Genomic DNA, 22,992 nt, shown 5'->3' with positions numbered 1-22,992 from the left:
ATGTGCAACTTTTTGCAGTGCATGAGCATTGACCTAAAGCACCACTGGGGGGTCATGTACAGCTGATCTTTTAATGTATAAATATCTTCCTAATCCCAGGAAAGCTGAGCATCCTTTGTGGATCACAGCAACTTGTTGCACACTGCTAACAACTGTTGAACTAATTACAGGATATGAACATGAGCATTCAGCAGTCTTGTGGTGGCTCTCAGGTCAGCACTTTTCAGCACTTTTCAGCAGCTGGTGTGTGTGTCTATGTGTAAGATGAGTATTTAACTGCTGACTGCAAAACAAGACCATTCAATCTCTGGGAGACACAGACACACTCAGATAAATGGCTTTGGCAGTGACATGATAATGGACGGATATTGGTCACACTTGCTGAACAAAAACATTGTGTTATGGTAGCACAATAATTAATTCCTTAAAAGGCAATGCATTTCAGGTGCAAGCTTTTTATTCAGTTGAGAGATATTTAGGTTTATGTGTACAGATCTTGTGATTTGAGATCCATTTCCATTTTAAGGAAATGCTATTATAAAGTGGGGTCAGAGGGAGGGTGAAGTATTATACATCCTTAATAAACTGATTCTTGGACAGATTCTGCAAATTTCAAGTCACTTTTTCAAAGCTAATGACTCATTATGACTAGACCTTGTGCAGTTCTGAGCTCCTCAGTACGAGAAAGATGTGCAGCTCCTGTAACAGGTCCAGCAGAAAGCAAGATAATTAAGGCACTGGAGCATCCTTCTTATGAGGAAAGGCTGAGGGAGCTGGGCCTGTTCAGAGCTGAGAGGAGACCCCATCAATGTCTGCCAGTGCCTGCAGGGAGGGTGTCGAGAGGATGCTCCAGGCTCTGCTCAGTGCTCCAGCTAAGAGGACAAGAGAGAGCAGACAGAAACTGATGCCCAGGAAGTTCCACCTGGATATGAGAAGAATTTCTTCACTGTTCGTGTGACCAAGCACTGGAAGAGATTCCCCAGAGAGTGTGGAGTCTCCCTCACTGGGGATATTCAAGAACTGTCCCAACATAATCCTGTGCCACGTGCTTTGGGATGACCCTGCTTCGGCATGGGTTTTATAGAAAACAACTTCAGGGACTTCAGAATGGTCTGACAACAGGGGAAAAAAAAAAAAAAAGGTATAAGTGGTTATGAGTTATTTTTTCATTAAGTTCATATCCAGACTAAACATTTGCACACGCATGGGAAATTTTAAGAAATATTCTATGTTTAAAAAATCTATTTCTACCATTAGCTTCTTAATTCACATTTCCATATTAATACTCAGTGCCTACATTAGGCTTTCTTTGATGAAAAATTGCAGAGAAGCATGAAACACATTGAAAATTATTATTTAATATCCATTACTTTACTTTTACAGCTGCTGATGCAGTCTGTATTTCATCACATTTTTATTTCTAGAGTCTGGGAAAGAAGTCAAGGACTCCCACCCTTGGACAGAAGAGCGATTGCATCTGCATAGTTTCATCAGGCCTTTGCAAAATCTTTTTAAATCTTCCTTGTTCTTCCAAATTTCTTCACTGCCCTTATACAGTGCAGTTACTGCAGCCACAGCTGTCTAAGGAAAATCTTGTGTTCATATTAGAGCTGAAGCCTTCTTACCTACTCTGCTCAGTAAACCTGCAGCTGGTACCTACAGCAGGTTTTTGTCCATGCTCTAAATGATCTGTCTCTGTATTTTTCCTTCTGTGCTTCCAATTAAAGTCTCCTGTTACCTCGTTCATATTCAACTTCAAAAGAGCAATTCTCTGGTCAAGTGAAAGGACATGGTTTTATTGATCATTATCTTTTTTCCTAATTCACAAAGTTTGAGATGAACCTTGTCAAGTTATTCAAGAAAGCATCAAAAATTACAGGCTTCACTTGTTGGTCTCTTTTTTCCTTTTCTTTTCTTCTGCAAAGCATCCTACTAACACATATGACAAGATGGTGAGGAGCTTAAGGCTCTAATTCAAGGACTTTCTATAAGAGATATTTGAAGAATTAAGAAACTCCTTTTACATATTTTGCAGCAAGGAGAAACCCAAAATTACAGTAGTTTATAAAGTGTTTATAAAAATGGTGTATTGCTGTTATTCTTCATACTTTTTGAATAAACTAAATAATCACTCTGTACTCGAGGATTTTTGGGAAAAAATCGCTCAAATGTCCTCTGACCAAGTTTTCCAAAGGCATTTTTCCATTTAGATCAGCTATCTTAATGATTCCTTGAAAATTATTAAAATGGAAACAGTTTGTCAGGAACAAAACAATTTTCAAACACTTAAGCATTTACTGAGTCTTGGATTCTTTCCAAGAACTGAATATTCAGCCCATATTATGGGATTGTTGCAAATTTGCCATTGTCTCCCCTGGTTTATTTAGTAGTGCTTTGTACTCACTTCAGCCAACGAGAGATTTCTTTCTCTTCCAGCACTGCAGGGTCTGGGGCACAGGGAGGAGGAAGGCTGGTGCAGGAGGAGCAGATCTCCATCTGATGATGCTGCAGCCACATTGTCCAGGTGCTCACTTGGACGCTGGAGCAGAGGCTGGGAACTCTCACAGAGAGAGCAGACTGGTGGGCTCAGCAGCTGCTCATAGAAGTGGCAAAATAAAAAGCAGCATTAAGGTAGAATAGGTGGTTTTGGTGGATTATAACCAAAAGTGGCTTGAGTTGCTAAGCTGAAGTTCTGGTCCCAAGGACCATGAACTCTGTGGCCATGGATACCCTCAGCTGCTCCTCATGCAGGTTTACAACATCTGAAAGCTTGCTGTGCTCTTGGCTCAAAATTTTATAGTAACTGTTTTTTTATTTTCTTGAGACATTTAAACATATTTGTTTTCACACAGATACTTGAAATGTAAGGGTAGTACACATTTTTTCTCTCTGTGAACTCATTTCTAATTAAGACAGAATGGAATTTCTACTTTTGAGAGGCAGAGGTGCAGAGTTTGGAACTACCTTTGGACAGCCAATGGTGAGAAAATTAAAGTTTTGATATCTCACAGCAAAAGCATTTTGCTGCTGTATATCAGCTGAACAGATGCACATATTTTATGTTCTCATTTTAATCTGTACCAATACAATCCTTTCTTGTCTCTCTTTAATGTTGGCAGGGGACTTGTATCAACATTTGCCTTTAGGTGTAAAGCTGTGGCTTCTCTGTAGGTGTAAAGCTATTGCTTCTCTGTAGGAGGTGACATTCATTTCCCTTCTTTCCCAATGGCAAAATTATCATTACTCGATTCTTTCAATTGCAAATATTGAGTGCCCACCTCTGTCTTCTCAGCAGCTCTGTTCATAACCACCACAAAGCCAGAGCACCTTCCTTTTTCACGAGTTTTCATTTAATTAACAGTAAGACACACAAACTGGGTTGGAAAAAAAAATAAGAATTAAACAGAACACCAGATGGCTTTGTAAATCCTATTTAAGAGAGAGCTGGAACAGGAACTTTTTTCATAACTATATTATTAATAATTAACATATGGAGGATGCTCTGAACAGAATACTCATGGCTGCATTAGATTATAACTTTTCACTGCGTTGGACACATGACCCAGATACTTGAGGGCATGAGAACTCCCAGCTCTCATTAACTGCTGCAACAGCCTGAATGGGGCTGGAGAAGGTTAGTCGCTCAATGGGCAGGAGAACCAGATCTGCCTGTGCTGAAGAGACAGTTTTGCCCCCAAAATGTGCCCCAAACAAGCTCCACTAGAGCATCCTTAGGAAGGTTACTTGGGACAGCTTGGGTTTTGCCCGGGAAGAACAGGAAAATAAGGGGGAAAACAGAGGGCAGGAGCAACCCAGAAGTGACCAGAAGTTCTGGCACTAGGGGGGCAGGGGGTGTCTCTGTGCCACGGGCTGTGGTGGGTGAGGTCTCTCTGCTCTCAGCCTGCAGTTATCCTGCAGAACCCCGTGGGGAGTGCCCTGGGGTGCGGCTGCTGCAGGGGAAAGGGGAGAGGGCACAGCAGGACCTGGCCACACCTGCACACCAGCCTGAACACCCATGGAAAACTACATTTGGGTAACCCAAGTGAAGTGATTCACACCCACAACTTCAGTTTAGGAATTTCCCATAGGGCAAACATTGATCTTTCAGTGCCCCAGTGGCTGTAACACACACAGATATGGCTGGGGACATATTTACCCTCTGATGAGATGCCTCAAGGAGAAGAACTTTTCAATCAAAAGGGCTTTCAGAAAGTTGGATTTTTGTTTCTGCAATCCCTCATTAATTTTTTTCCCCACTTTTTAGTTTCAGGAATACATAATTGAGGTCTTGTGAAGTCATTGATGGCCAGGACAGTGGTGGTGGGAAGAAATTCTGTCAGGGGAGAGGCAGTGAATACTGTAAAATGTAATTTAATATCAGTGGAAACACTGTGGTCATTCTGGACCCTAAAGCTTATCCATGTAATTTTTCTTTTTACATTTTTAATTGCATGTTGCAGATGTTTTGACAGAGATTGGAAAGAGAAGGAGTTACTTCCCTTCCCCACAAAATGCATTTCTATATCTGAGTATTTCATTAGCAAGGTTCCTTCCTCCCACTAAAATATGTGATTCTGATTATTTCCTTTTTACCAGATGTTTTAATTTCTTTTCTTTTCCTTGACAAATCTCATTTTGTTATTTCCTGCACATACATCCATCCTCTTAAGGTTTCAATGAATCATTTCTCCATCCTGAATATTATCTGCAATATTCCCAGTTTACTATAATATGCAGACTTGATTATCTTCATCTGCAAAGTGTCACAGGGTCTTAAATGTCCATCAAGATACAGACAAGTGGGCACAAGAACACATCAAAACCATTGTATGGATGTACATCACTGATGAAAGGGCTTAAAATTACCTTTATTAATAATTAAAAATAAAATTAATAAATTCCCATAGAAAAAGCAATTAATATGGTTTGCTACAAACCTGACCTCAGCTGACTGCAATTTTGACTGCCTAAATCCCCATAGGCAACAGACCTGTAAAGAGATGGAAAGTCAGATATGGATGAGTAGAACCCTAAATAAATATCTAAATAAGCCAGTTGAAACCCTTTGGATGACTCATTTGAGTCAGCATTTTCCCTCAGGTTTCTGGCATTTGAAGCATTACACACCCACCCCAGGGATCCCGTGAGCAGGTGCTGCAGCCTAAAATGTGTTAATAAATGTAGGTTTGCAGAAGCAAAGAGCTACATCAAAAGAAAAATGCTTAATAATGAACCCTGAAAGGTTGTTCCAAGGACATGAATGCAGCTACATGATGGAAAGAGAAATTGCTCATCCCTGCCCCTGCCAGTGTCTCTTGACATCCTCAATGTTCTCCTGAAAGTCTATTTATGCAGCTCCTTTTTAGCTCACACTCAGTGATTAAACACCCTGAAGTTTGCCATAAGGCTCACAGGAAAGGCACAAGCTGGGAGGACATGACAGGAGCACCTCAGGACTTTACAGTCCCAGGTTCACGTTGTTAGTTCAGATCTGCAGGGTTTTATCTGCTTTCACTGCTTCACTGATGAGTTTTGCCTTCCCTATGACAGCCCCTGGCTATTCAGTGTAGGGCACATTAGCAAAGTGAGATGATCCTGTCTGAATGGTTAATTCTTTTGCCTCAGTGGCAGATTTCTGTACTTTTAAGGGAAATAGAATTATTTCAGTAATAAAAGAGATACTGGTTTCTTTCTGCACAATTAATTCCAATAATCTGAGGCTGACCTCTGTCTCTCAACTGTCTTGCCATAAGTTTCTTTATTTCTGCTGACACCATTTTTCTGTCCAAGACTTCTCCTCTCCTCTCCTCTCCTCTCCTCTCCTCTCCTCTCCTCTCCTCTCCTCTCCTCTCCTCTCCTCTCCTCTCCTCTCCTCTCCTCTCCTCTCCTCTCCTCTCCTCTCCTCTCCTCTCCTCTCCTCTCCTCTCCTCTCCTCTCCTCTCCTCTCCTCTCCTCTCCTCTCCTCTCCTCTCCTCTCCTCTCCTCTCCTCTCCTCTCCTCTCCTCTCCTCTCCTCTCCTCTCCTCTCCTCTCCTCTCCTCTCCTCTCCTCTCCTCTCCTCTCCTCTCCTCTCCTCTCCTCTCCTCTCCTCTCCTCTCCTCTCCTCTCCTCTCCTCTCCTCTCCTCTCCTCTCCTCTCCTCTCCTCTCCTCTCCTCTCCTCTCCTCTCCTCTCCTCTCCTCTCCTCTCCTCTCCTCTCCTCTCCTCTCCTCTCCTCTCCTCTCCCATGCTCTTTCTCTGTTCAATATAATAGAAAATTAAAAAATAAACGTCTTTATATCACATTGTTTTCTATCAGAAGTAACTTTCTATATATTTATAAAATATAAAGGTACTTTATCATCTATGGAGTGAAACTCCTGCTTTTATGAGCAACTATGATAAGGAAAAAAAACCCCATTCTGTCATAAGAGCTCAAGAGTGTTTCCCCACAATGCATATAACATGTTAAGCTACCACAGAGAGCTGTCACACATCACATTAAATAGAAATGTGGAAAAGTAATCACTCAGTGTGGTATCCACAGTGGTCTCTGAAACACTCTTTTTATTCCTATATGTAAAATGCTTCCTTTGGGTCCTTTCAATTCCCACTGAAGTCTTCGAGAAACTTTTTTCTATATTCCAGATAAATATTCATGTCTCTTATTTAATCCCCTGTAGTACAGGGCAGGGGCTTTTGGAGGTGACAGTACTTACCTGAGTCTTCCACTGCCTCTCAAAAATGCTGCTTTGGTGGCTTCATTATTTGAGCTGATTGATATGTGATTTAATTTTTTATTTTTCTTTTAGCTTTTTTTTTAACTTAAAAAGCTGTGTGAGTGATAGGCTGGAGGGAAGAACAATTTCCTTCCTGTATCAGAGGTATGCACAGTACCAGGAAAAACCACTGCCATCTACTGGGATCCCAGGCCATGGGACCAGCAAAGCTCCCACTGTGGTTTCTGGCTGCAGAAGCTGGAAAACATTTTGCTTGAGCTCACAGATCCTGATGCATTACCTTACTGACTCTGCCCAGGAGATAAAGCACTCAATGCTTTTAAGTGGCTGGTTTTGGAGCCAGGCAATCCCCTCCACTGCCAGTGCTTCCATTTCAATCAGAGATTTCCTGCCCTTCTGCACAGCCCTGGTCGCACTGCTCTTTCTTGTCTGCAGCACAGGAGCATCCACAGTTTGTCCCTAAAAGCCTCCTCGCCTCATTTTCCAGCACGGAGGAAAGGAGAAGAGCATTTAATGGGAACATTGGAAAAGCACTGCAGCATTCAGCCCTCTAAAATTCAATATCATTCATCACCATTTGTCATTATTCTTTGAAGCATTCTGCCTTGAAGCTTTTGTCTCAAGCTCTGTTCTTCTCCATGCCTAAGTGTCTAACCAAAGCATTAGTGTAATCTTTAACTTGGTGTCAGTGCCCATTCCCAGGGAAGAGAGAAAGTTAAATGGCTCTGTAACATCTCTGAGGAGATCTAAGATCAGTTTCTGAAATGTTGATAGAGAGAGGGCTGGCAGTGCCCAAGGGCTCACTGTGTGTTTCATTAATGTCTGATAGAGAAACAATGAAAACTGTGCTGCTTGCTGTGAGCAACTAACAGATCAAAACTCATCCATGCTCTGATCTTCCTGATCTTTAACTTATTTTTCCTTCATTTTTGTAATAATGAGAATAAGATGATGTCCTGGGGTGACTTTATGATGCTGAATTGTAGCCCCATTCATCTGTTTAGCCCAAAAATAAGTTTTGTGCCTTTAAAATTAGATCCGAGAGCAAAGCTGGGGAGAGGAAAAGCAGTGGAATATTTTGTAGCTGTATTCAAAACCAGAGAAAAGAGCTTCAGATGTCTGTGCTGTCTGCAGCACAGACAGGGAGCAGGAGAGAACTCTTCTTGGATTTTAGTTAGGTTTATTTCAGTTAGCTGAGGCTGGAAGGTTTTTTGGAACTGTTCAGCTGTTGCTCATTGTGGGAACACCAGGACTGTCACCCAGGGGACCCCGAGGCTGTGCTGCAGCTGTGACACCTGCTGGGCTCTAGAGAGACCAAGAAAAAACCAAGGACATACCTACAAAAAAGACTTTCTCTCTCCAGTCCACAGAAGGAGTTTCTGAATTTGCTATCTCTTCAGAACAAGAGGTTCCATTATTTAATATTATTAATCTTTTCATGTTTTTGAGTACTTTGCTTGTTAAATAAACACTGTTTTCCACTTTTCTCCAAGGAAATCTTTTCCCGAACTGGTCGGGGGGAGGGGCTGCTTGAATTTGCTTTCTAGAGGAACCCCCTTGGAGGTTTTTTCCCAAATTTGCCCTAAACCAGTTCAAAAACTCTTTCAGCACCCAACGTGGGGCTTGAGAAAGTGGAAAAAACCTGTCCTGTTTGTGTTTTGGTTGTGCTCACTCAGTATTGGGATAAAGCAGTCAGTAGCCATGCTGCTTGAATTCTTAATGTCTCTCTGGGTGGAGGCCTTCATGTGTTTCTGGTCCCCAGGCTTTTTTGAGGTTTTAACACTTTTCTGGTCCCTAGGCTTATTTTCTTATCTGGAGATAGCCCCAGTGTTGTCTTTAACAAATCTCTTTTACAGTAGAGGGGCAGAGATTGGAATAGCTATTGTGCTAAGCTCAGTGATAATGATTTATAGGGAGTTTACAAAGGTACTGGAGTTTGTTCAAGGTTTTTATGGTTTGTGATTTCTTCATCCTACCCTGTGTCCTAGTTCCAGTAGTATATTTTGGGGATTTATTAGTAATTGCACCCAGTTTGTTAGAGGAGGAGCAAGGGATGAGGTTTTTCAGTCTCTCCTTTCCTTCTTCTCCTTTGAATCTGTTAAGTCACTTTTTAAAAATGTTTTGCTTCCCCTGAATGTTAAAGAGACCACTTTCCTGGTATTTAATCTGGTAAGCTTCCTCTGTATGGACTGCAGCTTCTATAGAGTGAGGGCTGAGATGTCCAGAGGAGCTGAGGAGACCCCTGACCCAGGAATGGACCCAGATATGGAAAATTCTGAGTGGCATGGGGAATGGGAGGATATGGGCCAAACAATGACAGATGAACACCACCTAGGCTCTATGGCACTCTGCCTGTCTTTATTGCCTTGTGCAAAATAAACTGTTCCACTGAACTGGGTTTTATGGCAATTCCTTCTCAATTTTCCTATATTTGTAATTTTATTGTATCTGTTTCCAGACACATTGAAAAAATGGACAGATTAAAATGTCTGATGAAGTCTCTGAAATGCCAGCCAGAAGTCTTTGACTGTCTTATTGCCAAGGACAACCAAATTTCTTTGTTTGAATCAATTGTCACAATTCAGTGAACAATTGCAACAGGAGGAGGAAGTCTGGATGTTGCTTGAGCCCTACATCCCAGAAGTCTGCACATTCTCCAGTGTCATTTCCCTTTCCACAAGTCACTACAAGTGTTGTTGAATTCATGAGATCTTAAAATAAAATTTGCAAAGGGATCAATTCTCTACTGAGCTTCCTTCCACTTCTTTTTTTTTTTTTTTTGTCCATTTGCCAGGAAGATAACAAGCCCAAGCAGCATTAGGACAAATATAAACACCATTAGGAAATGCCTCCTTGTGATACTGTTGTCATCACCTCAGCCTTAAATTTTAAATGCTCAGAAGGAGTAGGACTCACAATTTATAATGATCTTTTTTTGAAAGCTTTCTTTTTCATGAAGGCAGGTTAAAAGAAAGCATATTAAAATGTTATTATTTCCACGAAAAAAAATCTAAAGACAAAGTACCCATCAATTTTCTTTGTTCTGATTGATTTATTCAGTGGAAGGGGTAGAGTCTCATTTTCTTTTTTTTTTTTTCTTCTTTTTAAGAAATGTAGACCCCCAAAGCCTAATTCATCGCAAAAGCATATTTTAAACAGCTGCTAATGTGCTATTAATGAAGGAAAAGTGTTGCTCCAGAGCAATCCTAATTACTGTGCAACTGTATTTCCTCCTGAACAGTAACAGTTCTGTTATGCAAACATCTCAAAAAGAGTCCATTAAGTTCCCAAATCGATCATCGTTCACAGGTAGTGAAGATGAAAGCACAGTTACAATTTTCTCTGCTTTTCAGTTCCGAGAAAACTACGGATGCCAGCTGAAATCCTCCAGCTGAGTGATGCTTAAAGGGCTGATCAGGGCAAGGGGTGGCAGCCAGGCATGGTCCTTGTCCCTGACTCATTCCCTGTGGCTGCCAAGCCCTCAGCAGCCTCTGCTTTCCTCCTCTCTTTTTCTCCTGACCCCCTTGCTCCTCCCCTTCACCTCCAGAAAGTTCTACTCTTTGAAAGAGTAGAGCATTTTACATTTCCCTCCTAGGAACATTTATTCAGCCACAGAACTAATAAATGTAACCCTCAGTTCTACTTATGAAATTAGCTGCACCAGCAACATATTTATTTTTAATTTTTTCTTTCTATTCTTTTGCTTTTTAATTATCCTTTTTGTGATTAAAATAGCCACATTCTAAATACAAACATCTCATGTGCAATATGAACTAAAATTTAATCTTTTATTATAATATTGTTAGGTAGGATCTGGTAGTGCTAGGATCTGGTGGTGCTGTAATTGTGCCATTAAGAAAACTTTTCACTTTTCTGCCATTCACCTTTTTTTTTTTTTCTTTTTTTTTTTATTTCTGATCAGTAAACCAAAGAGTCCCAGTTACAGGGTACAAAACAGGTACTGTCTGTACCAGAGCACCACAGCTTTTCCTGCTGCTTTTGAATTTGTCTTTTTGTCCTACCAGTAAAGAATGAGCTGTCATATTTTGAAAGGTACTCTGAGATAAAGCATTTAGAGTCGCAAAATACCAGCCAGATCTCATAATTTGCAGGAGAGCCCTGCAGAATGGCTCCCTTTTGGTCTTTACAAAGTGAATAGAACAATTTAATATTAGTGCTGTGTTAAGCTGCTGTGTCAATGGCCTTGGCAAAGTCACCACAGTGTTTTTCAGCTTGACTTCCAAGCCACTTTCTGTGTCTTTTCTGAATCTCAGGGTACTCTGTCTTACCCCAAGAGGTAACTTGCTCAGAGGCATTTTGTCAGTTCTGACCACTGATGGATTTTGGGGTTTGGCTCACATATTCTGCTTTTTAATTATATAAAAAGAGCTTTTCTCTAGAGAAGACAAAGAGCAGAAGCAATGCACGTTCTGCCACCACCTGGCGGTCCTGTGTGCCTGGTTGGCAGTTTTCTGTTTGTTTATTTGTTGGACAACAAAGACATGACCTGTCATGTTCCACGGGCAAGTTCAGAAGCTTATTCCCTGAAATCTCTTCAGACAATGCTACTGATGTCTCTATTTCTGCTTTTCTTACAGTTCGTTGCTCACCCCAACTGCCAGCAGCAATTGCTCACCATGTGGTATGAAAACCTCTCAGGCTTACGGCAGCAATCCATAGCTGTGAAGTTCTTGGCTGTTTTTGGGGTCTCCATCGGGCTGCCCTTCCTTGCCATAGCCTACTGGATTGCTCCCTGCAGCAAGGTACAGACTCCTGATGGTCTGGGGGGTTCACAGGCATTTTTACCTGCAGTGAGACCCCAGATTTTTCCATAAAGATGTTGGGAAGTGATTCATGGTATCCTCTAAGATTGCCCCAGGGCAGAGCAAGCTTGGGGCGTTGCTTGACAGACATAATGGAACTGTCATGGTCTGAGATTCATCTTTACAGGAAAAGAAGTGGGGTGGTGGACAAAGAGGGTGAGGGAATGGGTGACAAGAAAACAAAAGGAAAAAGAAATGTATAGGAGATAACAACATAGGAGTGGAGTGAAGAAAAAACAGAAGAGCCACCAAAACTGAAATAACTTAAGGAGGATATTCTTGTTTTAGTTAACTCTGATGTTTAAATTCTCGTTCTTTTAAGCACTTTTTCTTGTGGGTTCCTCCCTTCTTCAGGGCTCCTTTGTTACCTTTCCTTCTTCTTTCTGAGCTTGTGGTTTTAATTAGTGGAACATTGTTGTGGTTTTAATTAATGCAGCATTATTGTGGTTTTAGTTAATAGAGCACAATTGTGGTTTTAGTTAGTGGAACATTACTGTGGTTTTAGTTAGTAGAGCACTATTGTGGTTTTAGTTAGTGGAACATTATTATGACACATGGGCCTAAAATTCTGGCAAGCCCCAGGAAACTTCTTGGTGTTACAGCAAAGACTAGACTTAATCATAAAATCTTTACGGTTTTGAGGGAAAGGATGGTGAAACTTAGAATACTGCTGTATATTTAAATATAGATCAAATACAGGAGGAGGAGAGTTTGTTGAGACCTAGAAGTCAAAGGACCAGAGCCAAACATTGGCTGAGATAAAATCTCAAGTTGTTTGTGGTATGAAATCTGTAGAGGTTTCATCCTGAAAGAATCTACTCAAACAAGTGGAGATAAATAAGTGTGTGGCTGAGTGATAAATAGCTTTGTCACTGCTCTTGCCACAGAAAAAGGGGTGGCAGGGGAGAAGATAATTTCACATTCAGGAATAGCCAGCAACATCACCCTTTACAGGGTAGATGTCTTCTGCAGGAGACTTGTCACAGGTACTTAAATTTGATCAAAATTTCCTGTCACTGGTATTGTATTCAGTCTTGAGAGTATCTTCTTCCACTTCCTCCAAAAAACAGTGAGGAATCCTTTCTAAATTTATCAAACTCAAGTAGTTGTAGATCCCTCGATTGCTATTGAGGAAAGACTGTAATTTGAAACACATATTAATACAATCAGAAAAAGTCCTTCAGTACATCTGAGATAATACAGCACGTTTCAGCTTTGGTCTCCTCCAAAATAGCTCCAAGAGGAGTACTTAGTGTTAGAGTATATGAGGATGTAACTTCATCTCCTCGTGGTCTGTACCAACACATAGCCCCTCATTTTTCATGGAATAGACAGGACTCCAGAGGCGCTCACAGAGAAGTTCATGCCAAAGCCAGGCTGTGCTGTGGGTGCTTCTGGCTGGGTTGGAGAGGGAATTATTGTGTGGAATTACCACTTTGATTCCTTCATGTCAGACTCCATAAATCCCAGTCTAGCAGAGATTTATGAAGCTGTTTAATTTCCTTCACCTCTGTTGAATGTGTTGGGAGTTGGCACACCTGCCAACAGCAACATTTGTGGTGCAGTCTCAGAATTACAGAGGCCACATTTGGATATGGCAATAGGTGGGAAGAACAATTAGACTAGAAATAAGTAGAGAATTTAAAAGAAAAACACAAAAACTAAGAGGAAATAAACTGAGGCAACCCCCTACTAAAACTAAAACAGTTTTACAGCAGAAGTAAGAAATTTTGAGAAAGTTACTTCGTTTTAATTTCTTGAGTTAGGTGTATTAAAATTTAAAAATGGGGGGAGGGGTGTACTTTACTTTTCATCAGCTTTGATTTCATTATCCTAAACCTTTCATGCATTCTCATTTTTCAGTGTTCCTTTTCACCCCACTAGACTGTGAAAAGCCACATGTAACCTTCTAGCACAAAGCCCAATTGAAATTTCTTTCAGGCAGGTATTGTCTTTTAATGCATGGATTTGCCTTGATCAGAACAATGTAGTCTTGATTTTTGATTGGGGTCTGTGATAGAAATAACTGAATCACAAACACAATTTTTTCCCTAACACTTGGTACTTCGCCCAAAATCATCACTGCTAATTTCAAGGGCTGCAGGATGATCCAAGGGCCTGCTATCCTCTCACAGTTTTATTGCAGAAAATTCCACACAGGCAGCACCTCTTCTCTGAGCAGCCCAGTTTTGTCCTGGTCAGCTTTACAAGTGTTTTATTTGGTTTTTACAGATGGAAGCAATCTTGATGATACACAACTGGGCAAAGAAATCATTTTTCCACAGTAACAATCAATTAAGATATTTAACTTAAATCAGGCCTGCCTTCAGAGACTCACAGGTGCCCAGGCATGAGTAGGGGCTCATTTCTCGAACAAAGCAGTGAGAAAAATGGAGGAAATCTCTAACGTGGAATACCGCAATAGGAGCTGTCCTGAGCAACACTTCTGTGTGTCACAGTCTTATAATGATCAAATTAGGCCAGCTCTTCCATTGTTGTGTCCAGCAGTACAGGCTTTGGCCCTAGTGCTCCTGAAAATGCTTCTACTCTTCTATCTTTCTGGAATAATGTTTTCTTGGGTCACAGAAAATTTAACATTTAAAGAGTGATATTTAAATTAATTAACCAAGAAAGCCTGTCAAGAAGAGCAGAACAATGATCTGTAGTGAAGAGACCTGCTGCTCTTGTTCTTGGCTTAGTGTCTTGAAATAAATCCTTGTGTTCCGGGGGTAATTCTCCAGCTTTTGTTCTAATTATGAGAGAAGACTAGCATAGCAAAGCATATGAAAAGCATTATTAAAGCATATTTAAACAGAAGGCAATTTCTTATGCATTAATAATGAACAAAGAATTCACCATCAATAAAAGATTCTAACATATAATAATGATTTAAGGATGAGAATTGTGTCCATCATTAGGATTTATACTGATACATGAGTGCATTCACATAACACATACACAAACATGTCTCTCATATAAATGTCCTGGCTCTTCATTTTCCACTCACCATATGGCCAGGGCAATTAGATATTACATGTGGCTTTAAAGAGGCACTGTAAGACATTGTCAGGCATAGAAAATTACCCAATGCACAATGTCTAGTAATAGCAAATAACAACTTGAACAAATCTAAACCCTATTTAGCTAATGATCCAGAATCAATTATTGAATTCTTTTCACCGTGGGCAAAAGGTTTCAAACTTTTATAGTGAAAAAACTTCTAGGAGGTGTGTAAATAAAAACCTTATGACTGTGCATGTTCCATTGCAGCTGGGACGTACCCTTCGAAGTCCTTTCATGAAGTTTGTGGCTCATGCAGTTTCCTTCACAATTTTCCTTGGACTGTTAGTAGTGAACGCCTCAGATCGGTTTGAAGGAGTCAAAAATCTCCCCAATGAGACCATCACGGATCATCCAAAACAAATATTCAGAGTCAAAACAACCCAGTTTTCATGGACAGAATTGCTGATCATGAAGTGGGTATTGGGTAAGTAAAACCAAAATTTTTACAAGTCCTCTGTGGAAATTCAACCTTATTAGGAATAGCAGGATATACAGTGACAAGGCAAAGAAAAAAGAAAAATGGGAAAAAAAAAAAACTCTGAAAAAAAACAAAAAAAAGAAAACACCCAGAACACACAACCCCAGCTAAACAAACAAAAAGGTCAAACCAAGAAAACCCCCCAAAATTGAAACAACCCACTATGAGTCTATATCAAGAATTTTGATACAAAGAGGAACAAAGAAGACTTTGATCTTGGCCACCACTTCTGAAAACACTGAATGATGATTAGTAAACTCTCATTTACCTGATTTTTCCACTTTCCATCGTAAATGCTATAGATGTTGCCTATTTATCTCTGCTGGTTTAATCATTGCATCTTAAAGAAGGTAATATAATAGAAACTTATGGCTTCATTCTGGGACAAAGTGAGCGGAAAGAAGTGTTGTGAGTCTGTCTGATTTATTACCCTGCCATGGGATCCTGCTGTAATTCACTGAACCTCAGTGTCTTTGTCTGCAAAATGAGTATTATGTCATTTGCTTTTCTTGTAGTGGACTCCAAGGTCTAGTGATAAAACCTTCCAGGCAAGTAAGAGCTAGATTTTATAAAATTCATAGTATGGAATTTTTACTGGTGAGAGGACAGTGCAGTGCTCAAATCTTATAATAGAAATTAGATTATTCAATAATTACAAAGTAAGGATTCATGTGGGTAAACCCTTTGAGTGCAAAATTGTGCCACATGCACAAGTCAAATTTCTAAGGAGTTTCAGACAAATTCAGATGTCTCACTTTTCCTACAGGCATCATTTACTTCTGGCAGGTCACTGAGTTTGAACCACTACTCTAAACAAGCTCAGGAGAATTTATTGGGAAATTGAGCTTATCAACTCTGTAGAATCTTTGTCTACCTCTTCTGTAGCTATTTTTGTTCACTACCATGATTTTGATTCTCTTCTTGCAGCAAATAATTCCACTGTTCCACAAGTACTGATGCCATTAAATTCCCCTGAAAAATAGGATATGGCTGCTCTATCTGATGACTTCCTGGCCAATGTTTCTTTGTTCCCTGTCCCCGCCATAATCAGAATCCCATACAGGATATTAGGCTAGAAAATACTGAATAGATGCCAGACTGGATAGAGTAAGACTGTAAGATATATTTTTAAAAGTATATTAAAGCAGTTGGACAAGATGATTAGATTTTAAACTAGGTATTCTTTTCATATAGGCAGTAGGTATCTGTCTCTTGTTGAGTTCCTGAGAGATGAAGAAGAAAATATTTCATTTAAAGTGAAGGTTTTCACTTTTCTGGGAGAAGAAAGGTGATTCATTGTACAGACTCCTGAATATAATGAGATTTTCTAATGACTACCTACATCTGCACTGACAATCTTCTCTGGCCATTTTACCTGCCCACCTCCATAAAGTTTCAGCAATATATTTCATCAGTAATGTTTCAGCAAAACTGAGGTGCAAGTTTGGTGCACATGGCCTGCAGAAACCTGCACTTGAACCCCACGTGTGACCCTGAATTGTAAAAGCATTGTAAAAGGATTGTAAAAGCACTAAGGGTAGCAACTTTTGGTGCTAAAATCTTACAGATATTATAAATACCTGTGTGCAAGTAGAAATATAATTAAAGTGGCCAACATAGACCTACCTAGTGGACTTCTCTGATGGAGTGACTGTTTAAGTACACAAGGACAAGCTGCAGATTTCTAAACCCCACTGCCAAAGCAGCCAGGGTAGCAGTTAAATCTGGGTAGATGCAATTTGAGCACTATTAATCTCTTAATCCAGCAGCCTTTGGTGGACCCAGGAAGGCTCAAAGGCAGCTCTGCAACATCAGCTGCTCCTGATTTATGTACCAGGCCAGAGAATATAAAAATCTGACAAAATGGTGCTTTTTGTGCACAGGTGGTGAACAGCAGTTCTTGCACACTCCCATTTTTCTTCCAGATGGGCTGTGCCTGTATCTTGACTTTCCTTCCCCTGCTGAAACCAGAATTGCCCATCAAGGTGACATTTCTGATTTTCCCTGCTGTGGGAAGGAGAGACATGCAGGAGCTGGAGCCTAGGAGCTGCTCATATCCCACATCTCTGAGCATCAAACTCAGGGAAATACCCCCTGCCAGAGCCACTGGGGGCCTCAGGAACACCACGCTGCAATGTAATCACATCCCAGCAGTGCTGCTTTGTCTAACTACTTCTAATTTCTTACACCTCATCTTATGTCTCATCCCCTGAATTTTAGCTGATTTTTCTCTTCTCAATACTTTTACTAAGGAAGCTTGGAATTACTCTCTCACAATGTGTATACAATTACCCAGCAGTACTGACCAATTATTGTAGCCTTTCTACTTGTCCTGAATAGACATTTTTTAAAAATTATTGCCACAAAGTTGGAGAAAAGAATGGTGGAAATTATAGGCCAATGGCATGTTACTTTCATAGATGGATTCTTATTTAGTCAGACTCCTCAGTTTTGGACACTTCTCACTTCATTACTCTGTGATTTAGGTATATTAAGACAGCAAGATTAGAAATAAATTTGGATGGGAATAATTTCTGGTCATCAGTGAACAAGTGCTTTGTTGGGCAATGCTACCTCGCGTGATATTTCCTTAAGTGCTTTAGTACCTTTATAAAGCACACATGTGTAATGCACAGGGCTAATGGCTCCCATCCATCCTTTCTGGAATGCTTTTTTTTCCAAAGTAGAAATGTTTCTTTAATATTTCATCCTTGCTCCAGGAAAATTCCTGACAAACCAATTCTTTTGCCTTCTCCCTTAGGCTATTTATTATTAAATCTCACTCAGGGTGAGTGACAGTGTGGGATGAAGTTCCTGCTTTTACACAGCTAAGCACCGTGGCGGAGAGCGGGAGGCTCGGCACTCTGCAGATCTCAGGCTCTCTCCAGGACAGACCTATGCTGGCCATAACCTAAATCAGGGTACATCTCCAGAGAGATTGTGGGGCTGTGCAGGTCACAGGCTCACTGTGACCTTGGCTGATGATGCTATGGATAGCTCAGTTTTCCTTTTTCTCTTTAAATCCTTCCCCATGCACTGGCGCTAAGAGCAGCAGTTCCCTCAGGCTGAATTCCCCCTGACCTGTTTCCCTCCCTGTAACCCGACTTCCCATCACCTCTGGGGATACCCTGTGCTTCAGGAGGTTCAGAAGTAGCCAAGCAAAAGCATTTACATGCCACACCATGAGAGCTTCCAGCAGAGAGGATGAAAGGAGTTCACAGAAAGGAGAAGATTGCAGCAGGTCGCATGGAAATTGGCAGGCTCTGCTCCTTCTTGATTAAATGTGAATTTTGCTGCTGCTATGGAAACAGGACTGGTTAGAGTGCAGGAAATATTTATCAGTGGGTTAAATATTCCAGCACTTCAGCTATTCAGGAGCAAGATTTCGGCCCTGGAGCCCTGCTGGGATTGAAAGTTGGGCAAATTGGGGAATCTGACCTAAGATCTTTGACTGAATTCACTTGTCCACTCCAGCTCTTCCTAGTAGGACATGGATGTCAAATATTCGAATTCACTAGGTTTGGCATTTAGGTTTATATGTAAGTCTGTTGTCAGAAATCATAAATTTGGGCTAAACTCAGTGAAAAGTGGTAGTTCAGACTATAATATATGAAAATTCATTGTTTAATACAGAAAGCTTTATGAAATTGGAAGGACAGAACTTTCTCTTACCGTTTTTAAATCATACTAAACTTACTCTTGGACAGTTCTGTTTGCATTCTCAAAATGGACACACCCACTATCTTAGGGAAGGAGGAAAAGAGCAGCAGAGCAAGCAGTGCCATCTTCAGTGCCACGGTGTAGGAAGGTCATTCTGGGGACAAGAGAGGAAATTACATTTTTCTGACTACATCAGCAGTAGAATTTTCTAGTGTCATCAGAATTTCTGAACAGTGCTTTTTCTGTCATCATCAGAAATCAGCTTTTCTATTGACTTATAAAGTGACATTTTGAGATTTCTGCTTCATAAGCACAAAAACATACAAATTAAAAGGTTGTATTAATTTTTAAGAAAAGATTACATGATCCATTCTCAATAAATGTTATTAATTAAAGGGTCTTTTGCTTTGGTCTTAGAAGCCACTGCAAGCAGGAAACAAACAAATCTGTCTGAATACAGAAACATTTTCTGTGTTTGCCAGTTAAGGGTGCTCTGGTCCCTCCACAGGTATGATATGGTCAGAGTGCAAGGAGATCTGGGAAGAGGGCCCACGTGAATATGTGCTGCATCTCTGGAACCTGCTGGACTTTGGGATGCTGTCCATCTTCGTGGCATCATTCACTGCCAGGTTCATGGCTTTTCTTAAAGCATCTGAGGCACAGCAGTACGTAGATCAGTACGTTCAAGATGATGACCTCAATAATGTCACCCTTCCCCCTGAAGTTGCTTACTTCACCTATGGTAAGATGCTTTTTGCTGTCTAATACTTCCTGTTCTTTTAGGTTAATGTGTGAGAGTACTGAAAGCAACTTTCTTTTTCCTAATATTTATATAGTTTTCTTCTAAATAAACCAAATTATTTTCCCTAGATCTACCCATTCCAGCCATCTTCCTAACCAGTCAGAAAGGACCCGAACCTCATTCAACCTCTGTTCTTGTGCTACAGCTACATTCAGGCCAATCACATCCTGAAAATGTAGCTTGAGCAACAGATAATCAGGAGCTCTGAGTGAGCAGAATAGAATTTAAATTACAGATGAATTAATCTGCTTGGCTTTCCAAATGAGAGAGGAGGGAAATATGTGAACAAACACAGAATCTGAGGCTGCTGTATCTCTGCATTTCTGTTACATCCAACACCTCTACAAAAATAAATAAGAATAGCAATAAAAATAGCTGCTGCTCATCAAAACCTACATTTTTGTAGAGCCTGTATCAGCTATAAGTGCTGACATTGGGAAATGCAAGCCACAGCAGAGCCTTGAAAACGTTCTTTTGGATGGCTGAAATGGTTTTCCTGTGCTGTACAGAAATGAACAGAGCTTCACATGAGTGTGGGGACTGGAGACACCGCACAGCTCTGCACGCTCTGGGTGGCAGCGTGGGCAGAACCCATGGGGATTTCTGCTGCAGGAGCTCCAGAGCTGGGCACTAAGGAACACCAGTGGCCCCAGCAGCTCTCTCAGCCTCTCACATCCCTCTCTGCCCACACAAGCCAAGAGCCACGGAGACGAGGCTGTGGCTTTTCCCTCTCTGCCTGGCTGCTCACCCTTTTAAAGTGAGTTCATGGCACAAACGTGCAAAGGGTCCAGAACAGAATATCCCAATGAGATTCTGGGAATTTCACCATCTGCTGCTTTTTCTTTGGTTCAGATTGTTGCAAATAATGTCTAATTTTACTGCTGTGGCCCTGAAGATGTCACATGTTTTAACTGTGAGTCATAATCTTTCCATCAAGAACCTGACTTGATGCAAGGACACTTATAAGCCATATTAATATACATGTTTACATTTCAGCAGATTAGGTAAATTATGCATATCTGGGGCTTTCTAAAGTAAAAATATTAGAGTAACTAGACTTCAGAAAATTGTTTTAATTTAGAGATAACATGAAAATGGTACACAGTGTTTATACCTGCTTTATCTGCAAAAATCCTAACTTTCTTATCTAATGGTGGGAATAGAGATCTTGATCTCCCTAATGCTTCTTTTCCAAATACTGACACAGTGTCCTGTATCCAAATCCACTGCTATACTCCACATGTTGTGGTTTGGTTCTCAATCTCAAAAGCTTCAAAGAGAGAAGGCACAGCAGAGTTGATTTTCAACTAGAAAACAGAAAATATCAAATTTGTTTAAAGCCATGCTGTTATTTTCACTGTGTGGCTTCAGTAAATCCTGTGACTTGATCATTTCCTGCCTTTCCTCTGTGAAAAATACAACTAATTCACTGTATTTGTACAGCATATTGTGGTCCAGTGAACAATTGCCCCAAAGTTGTTTATTTCTCTTTAACTCCCACCCAAACGCAAGACTGAGTCTGGCAAAGGGTCATTTATCATAGCAGCTTCCATCTAACCCTTTTTGTGACTAACACCTAGTGTACATGTATTGTTTTAGCCAGGAACAAGTGGCTCCCCTCGGATCCCCAGATCATTTCAGAAGGCCTGTATGCCATAGCTGTGGTACTCAGCTTCTCCCGCATTGCTTACATTCTTCCAGCCAACGAAAGCTTCGGCCCCCTGCAGATCTCTCTGGGGAGGACCGTGAAGGATATCTTCAAGTTCATGGTCATCTTCATCATGGTGTTCCTAGCCTTCATGATTGGGATGTTCAACCTTTACTCTTACTACCTTGGTGCAAAGTACAACCCCGCCTTTACAACGTGAGTACCCGCGGGAGGGAGGCTGTTCCTCAGGGTCCTGGCCCCTCTGGCCTCTGCTGATGCAAAGTCTGCTCAGGTGCCTCCTGCTGCAGCTCTGTAGGGAAATCACACCCAGGTTTTGACAGGGAAACTTGTTCCACAGCCTGCAGCCCTGGCAGCCAGCTCTGGGCCTGAGTGTAGGAAAGGAGCAGTTCAGAAGTGGTTATTTCTGGAAATCAAAACAGCAGATCAGGGAAATGTTCTGTGAGATGTTCAGTTTGATGTTTCAAGAGAAGAAGTGGAGAAGTTAAACCTAAGAATACTGTTCTTAAACCTGTAAGATGAAATGTATGTAAAATGAGGAAGCCTTTTGCATCTCTGAGACCAGTGTTGTGGGTTCAATTCCCATAGGGGCCATTCATTTAAGAGTTGGACTCAATGGTCCTTGTGGGTCCCTTCCCACTCTGTAATTATTATATATTAGACCACTCTGTGGTCTGTTTTAGGACATCATCTCAGTGCAGCTGTGATTATTGGATGCCCTTCTGCAGAGCCAGCTCAAAACAGAGCAAAACCACCCAGGGTGCTTGTGATGTGGGGTTCAAGTCCTGACTGGGAACTTTTCAGCAGAAGCCATGTGAAGACTGCCATGTGGAGCCATGTGCAGGCTGCACAGAGCATCCCACCAGGCTCCTCCCCACAGTGGCTCTGCCTGGCCCATGCTCACTCCCAGCCCTGCAGAGCTGTCTGTGCTGGAGGCCCCTCTCTCACCTTGTCAGGGATGTTGGGAAGAGAAAGAAGCTGGCAAATGCCAACGGTGTGAGGTTCAGGCTGAGGCTGCTTTTGAACTTACAGCCCTTTGGTGGCAGGACAAAATGCAGTCTTGATTCTTCAGGACCCCAGGAACACGAGTCCCAGTCCTGTAGGGGACAGCTGAGGTCCTGAAGGAGTTTTCAGAGCAGGGGACAGTCCTACTGAGTATGAGGGATGTGTCCCATGCATCCAGGGGAAAGCCTCCCCCCTTGCATTGCAATGTGGCACCAGCACAGCACTGGGACAGTCTGTTTTGTGTCTCCCAAATCCACTTTGACTTGCCTTAGGGACACAGAGGGGGCTTTCCTTCCCACACACCTGTCTGTGGGAAGATTGTCATGATGTGTTCCCCTTGCTGTGAGCTGACTTCCAGGAAAGCACTCCAAAACCACTGAGCCCACAGTGGTCACTGTGTGCACAGCAGACATCTGATGCTGCATGTGATGTGTCAGTTCTGGAACGTGTTACACAGTGAGCCTGAGGCTAAGCTCATCACTCCTCTTGGAGAAATGACCTTTCCAGCATCGTTTCTGTCCGGCAAGTGGCTGTTGCCTTCCAGTTTTACCACACCACCCTCTTGTGCCACAGGTAACCTGTAACACAATGCTTACTTTCCCTTGCTGAGCCAAATTTGCTTTCTAGACCTCTCCTGGGGCCTCAGGGTGCATTTTAATGGAAGATTTGTGAGACCAGAAGCATTTACATCTATCTGTGCTCAGTAGTTAGTGAGAAGAGAACTGAATGTGTGGGATGTGACTTGCTAGAGATTTGAAAAGAAGAAGATGCCCTTGAA

General features: G+C 41.4%; 1 protein-coding gene across 4 annotated transcripts in view; it reads left to right on the top strand.

Moving 5' to 3' along the window:
• TRPC7 (transient receptor potential cation channel subfamily C member 7) overlaps positions 1-22,992 on the top strand; it is a 66,362-nt gene that overhangs the window by 28,477 nt on the left and 14,893 nt on the right. For 3 of the 4 annotated variants that reach the window (XM_072935213.1, XM_012575755.5, XM_072935212.1), the window contains exons 4-7: positions 11,316-11,480; positions 14,811-15,027; positions 19,250-19,483; positions 21,143-21,407. In XM_072935213.1, the coding sequence (XP_072791314.1) occupies positions 11,316-11,480; positions 14,811-15,027; positions 19,250-19,483; positions 21,143-21,407 (881 nt within the window). The remainder of the gene's footprint in view (positions 1-11,315; positions 11,481-14,810; positions 15,028-19,249; positions 19,484-21,142; positions 21,408-22,992) is intronic. The other variant, XM_072935214.1, reaches the window with a different exon arrangement.

The sequence above is a fragment of the Taeniopygia guttata genome, chromosome 13 (genome assembly GCF_048771995.1).
Source record: "Taeniopygia guttata chromosome 13, bTaeGut7.mat, whole genome shotgun sequence".
Lineage (NCBI taxonomy): Eukaryota > Metazoa > Chordata > Aves > Passeriformes > Estrildidae > Taeniopygia > Taeniopygia guttata.
This window is presented reverse-complemented; position numbering and strand designations above follow the sequence as displayed.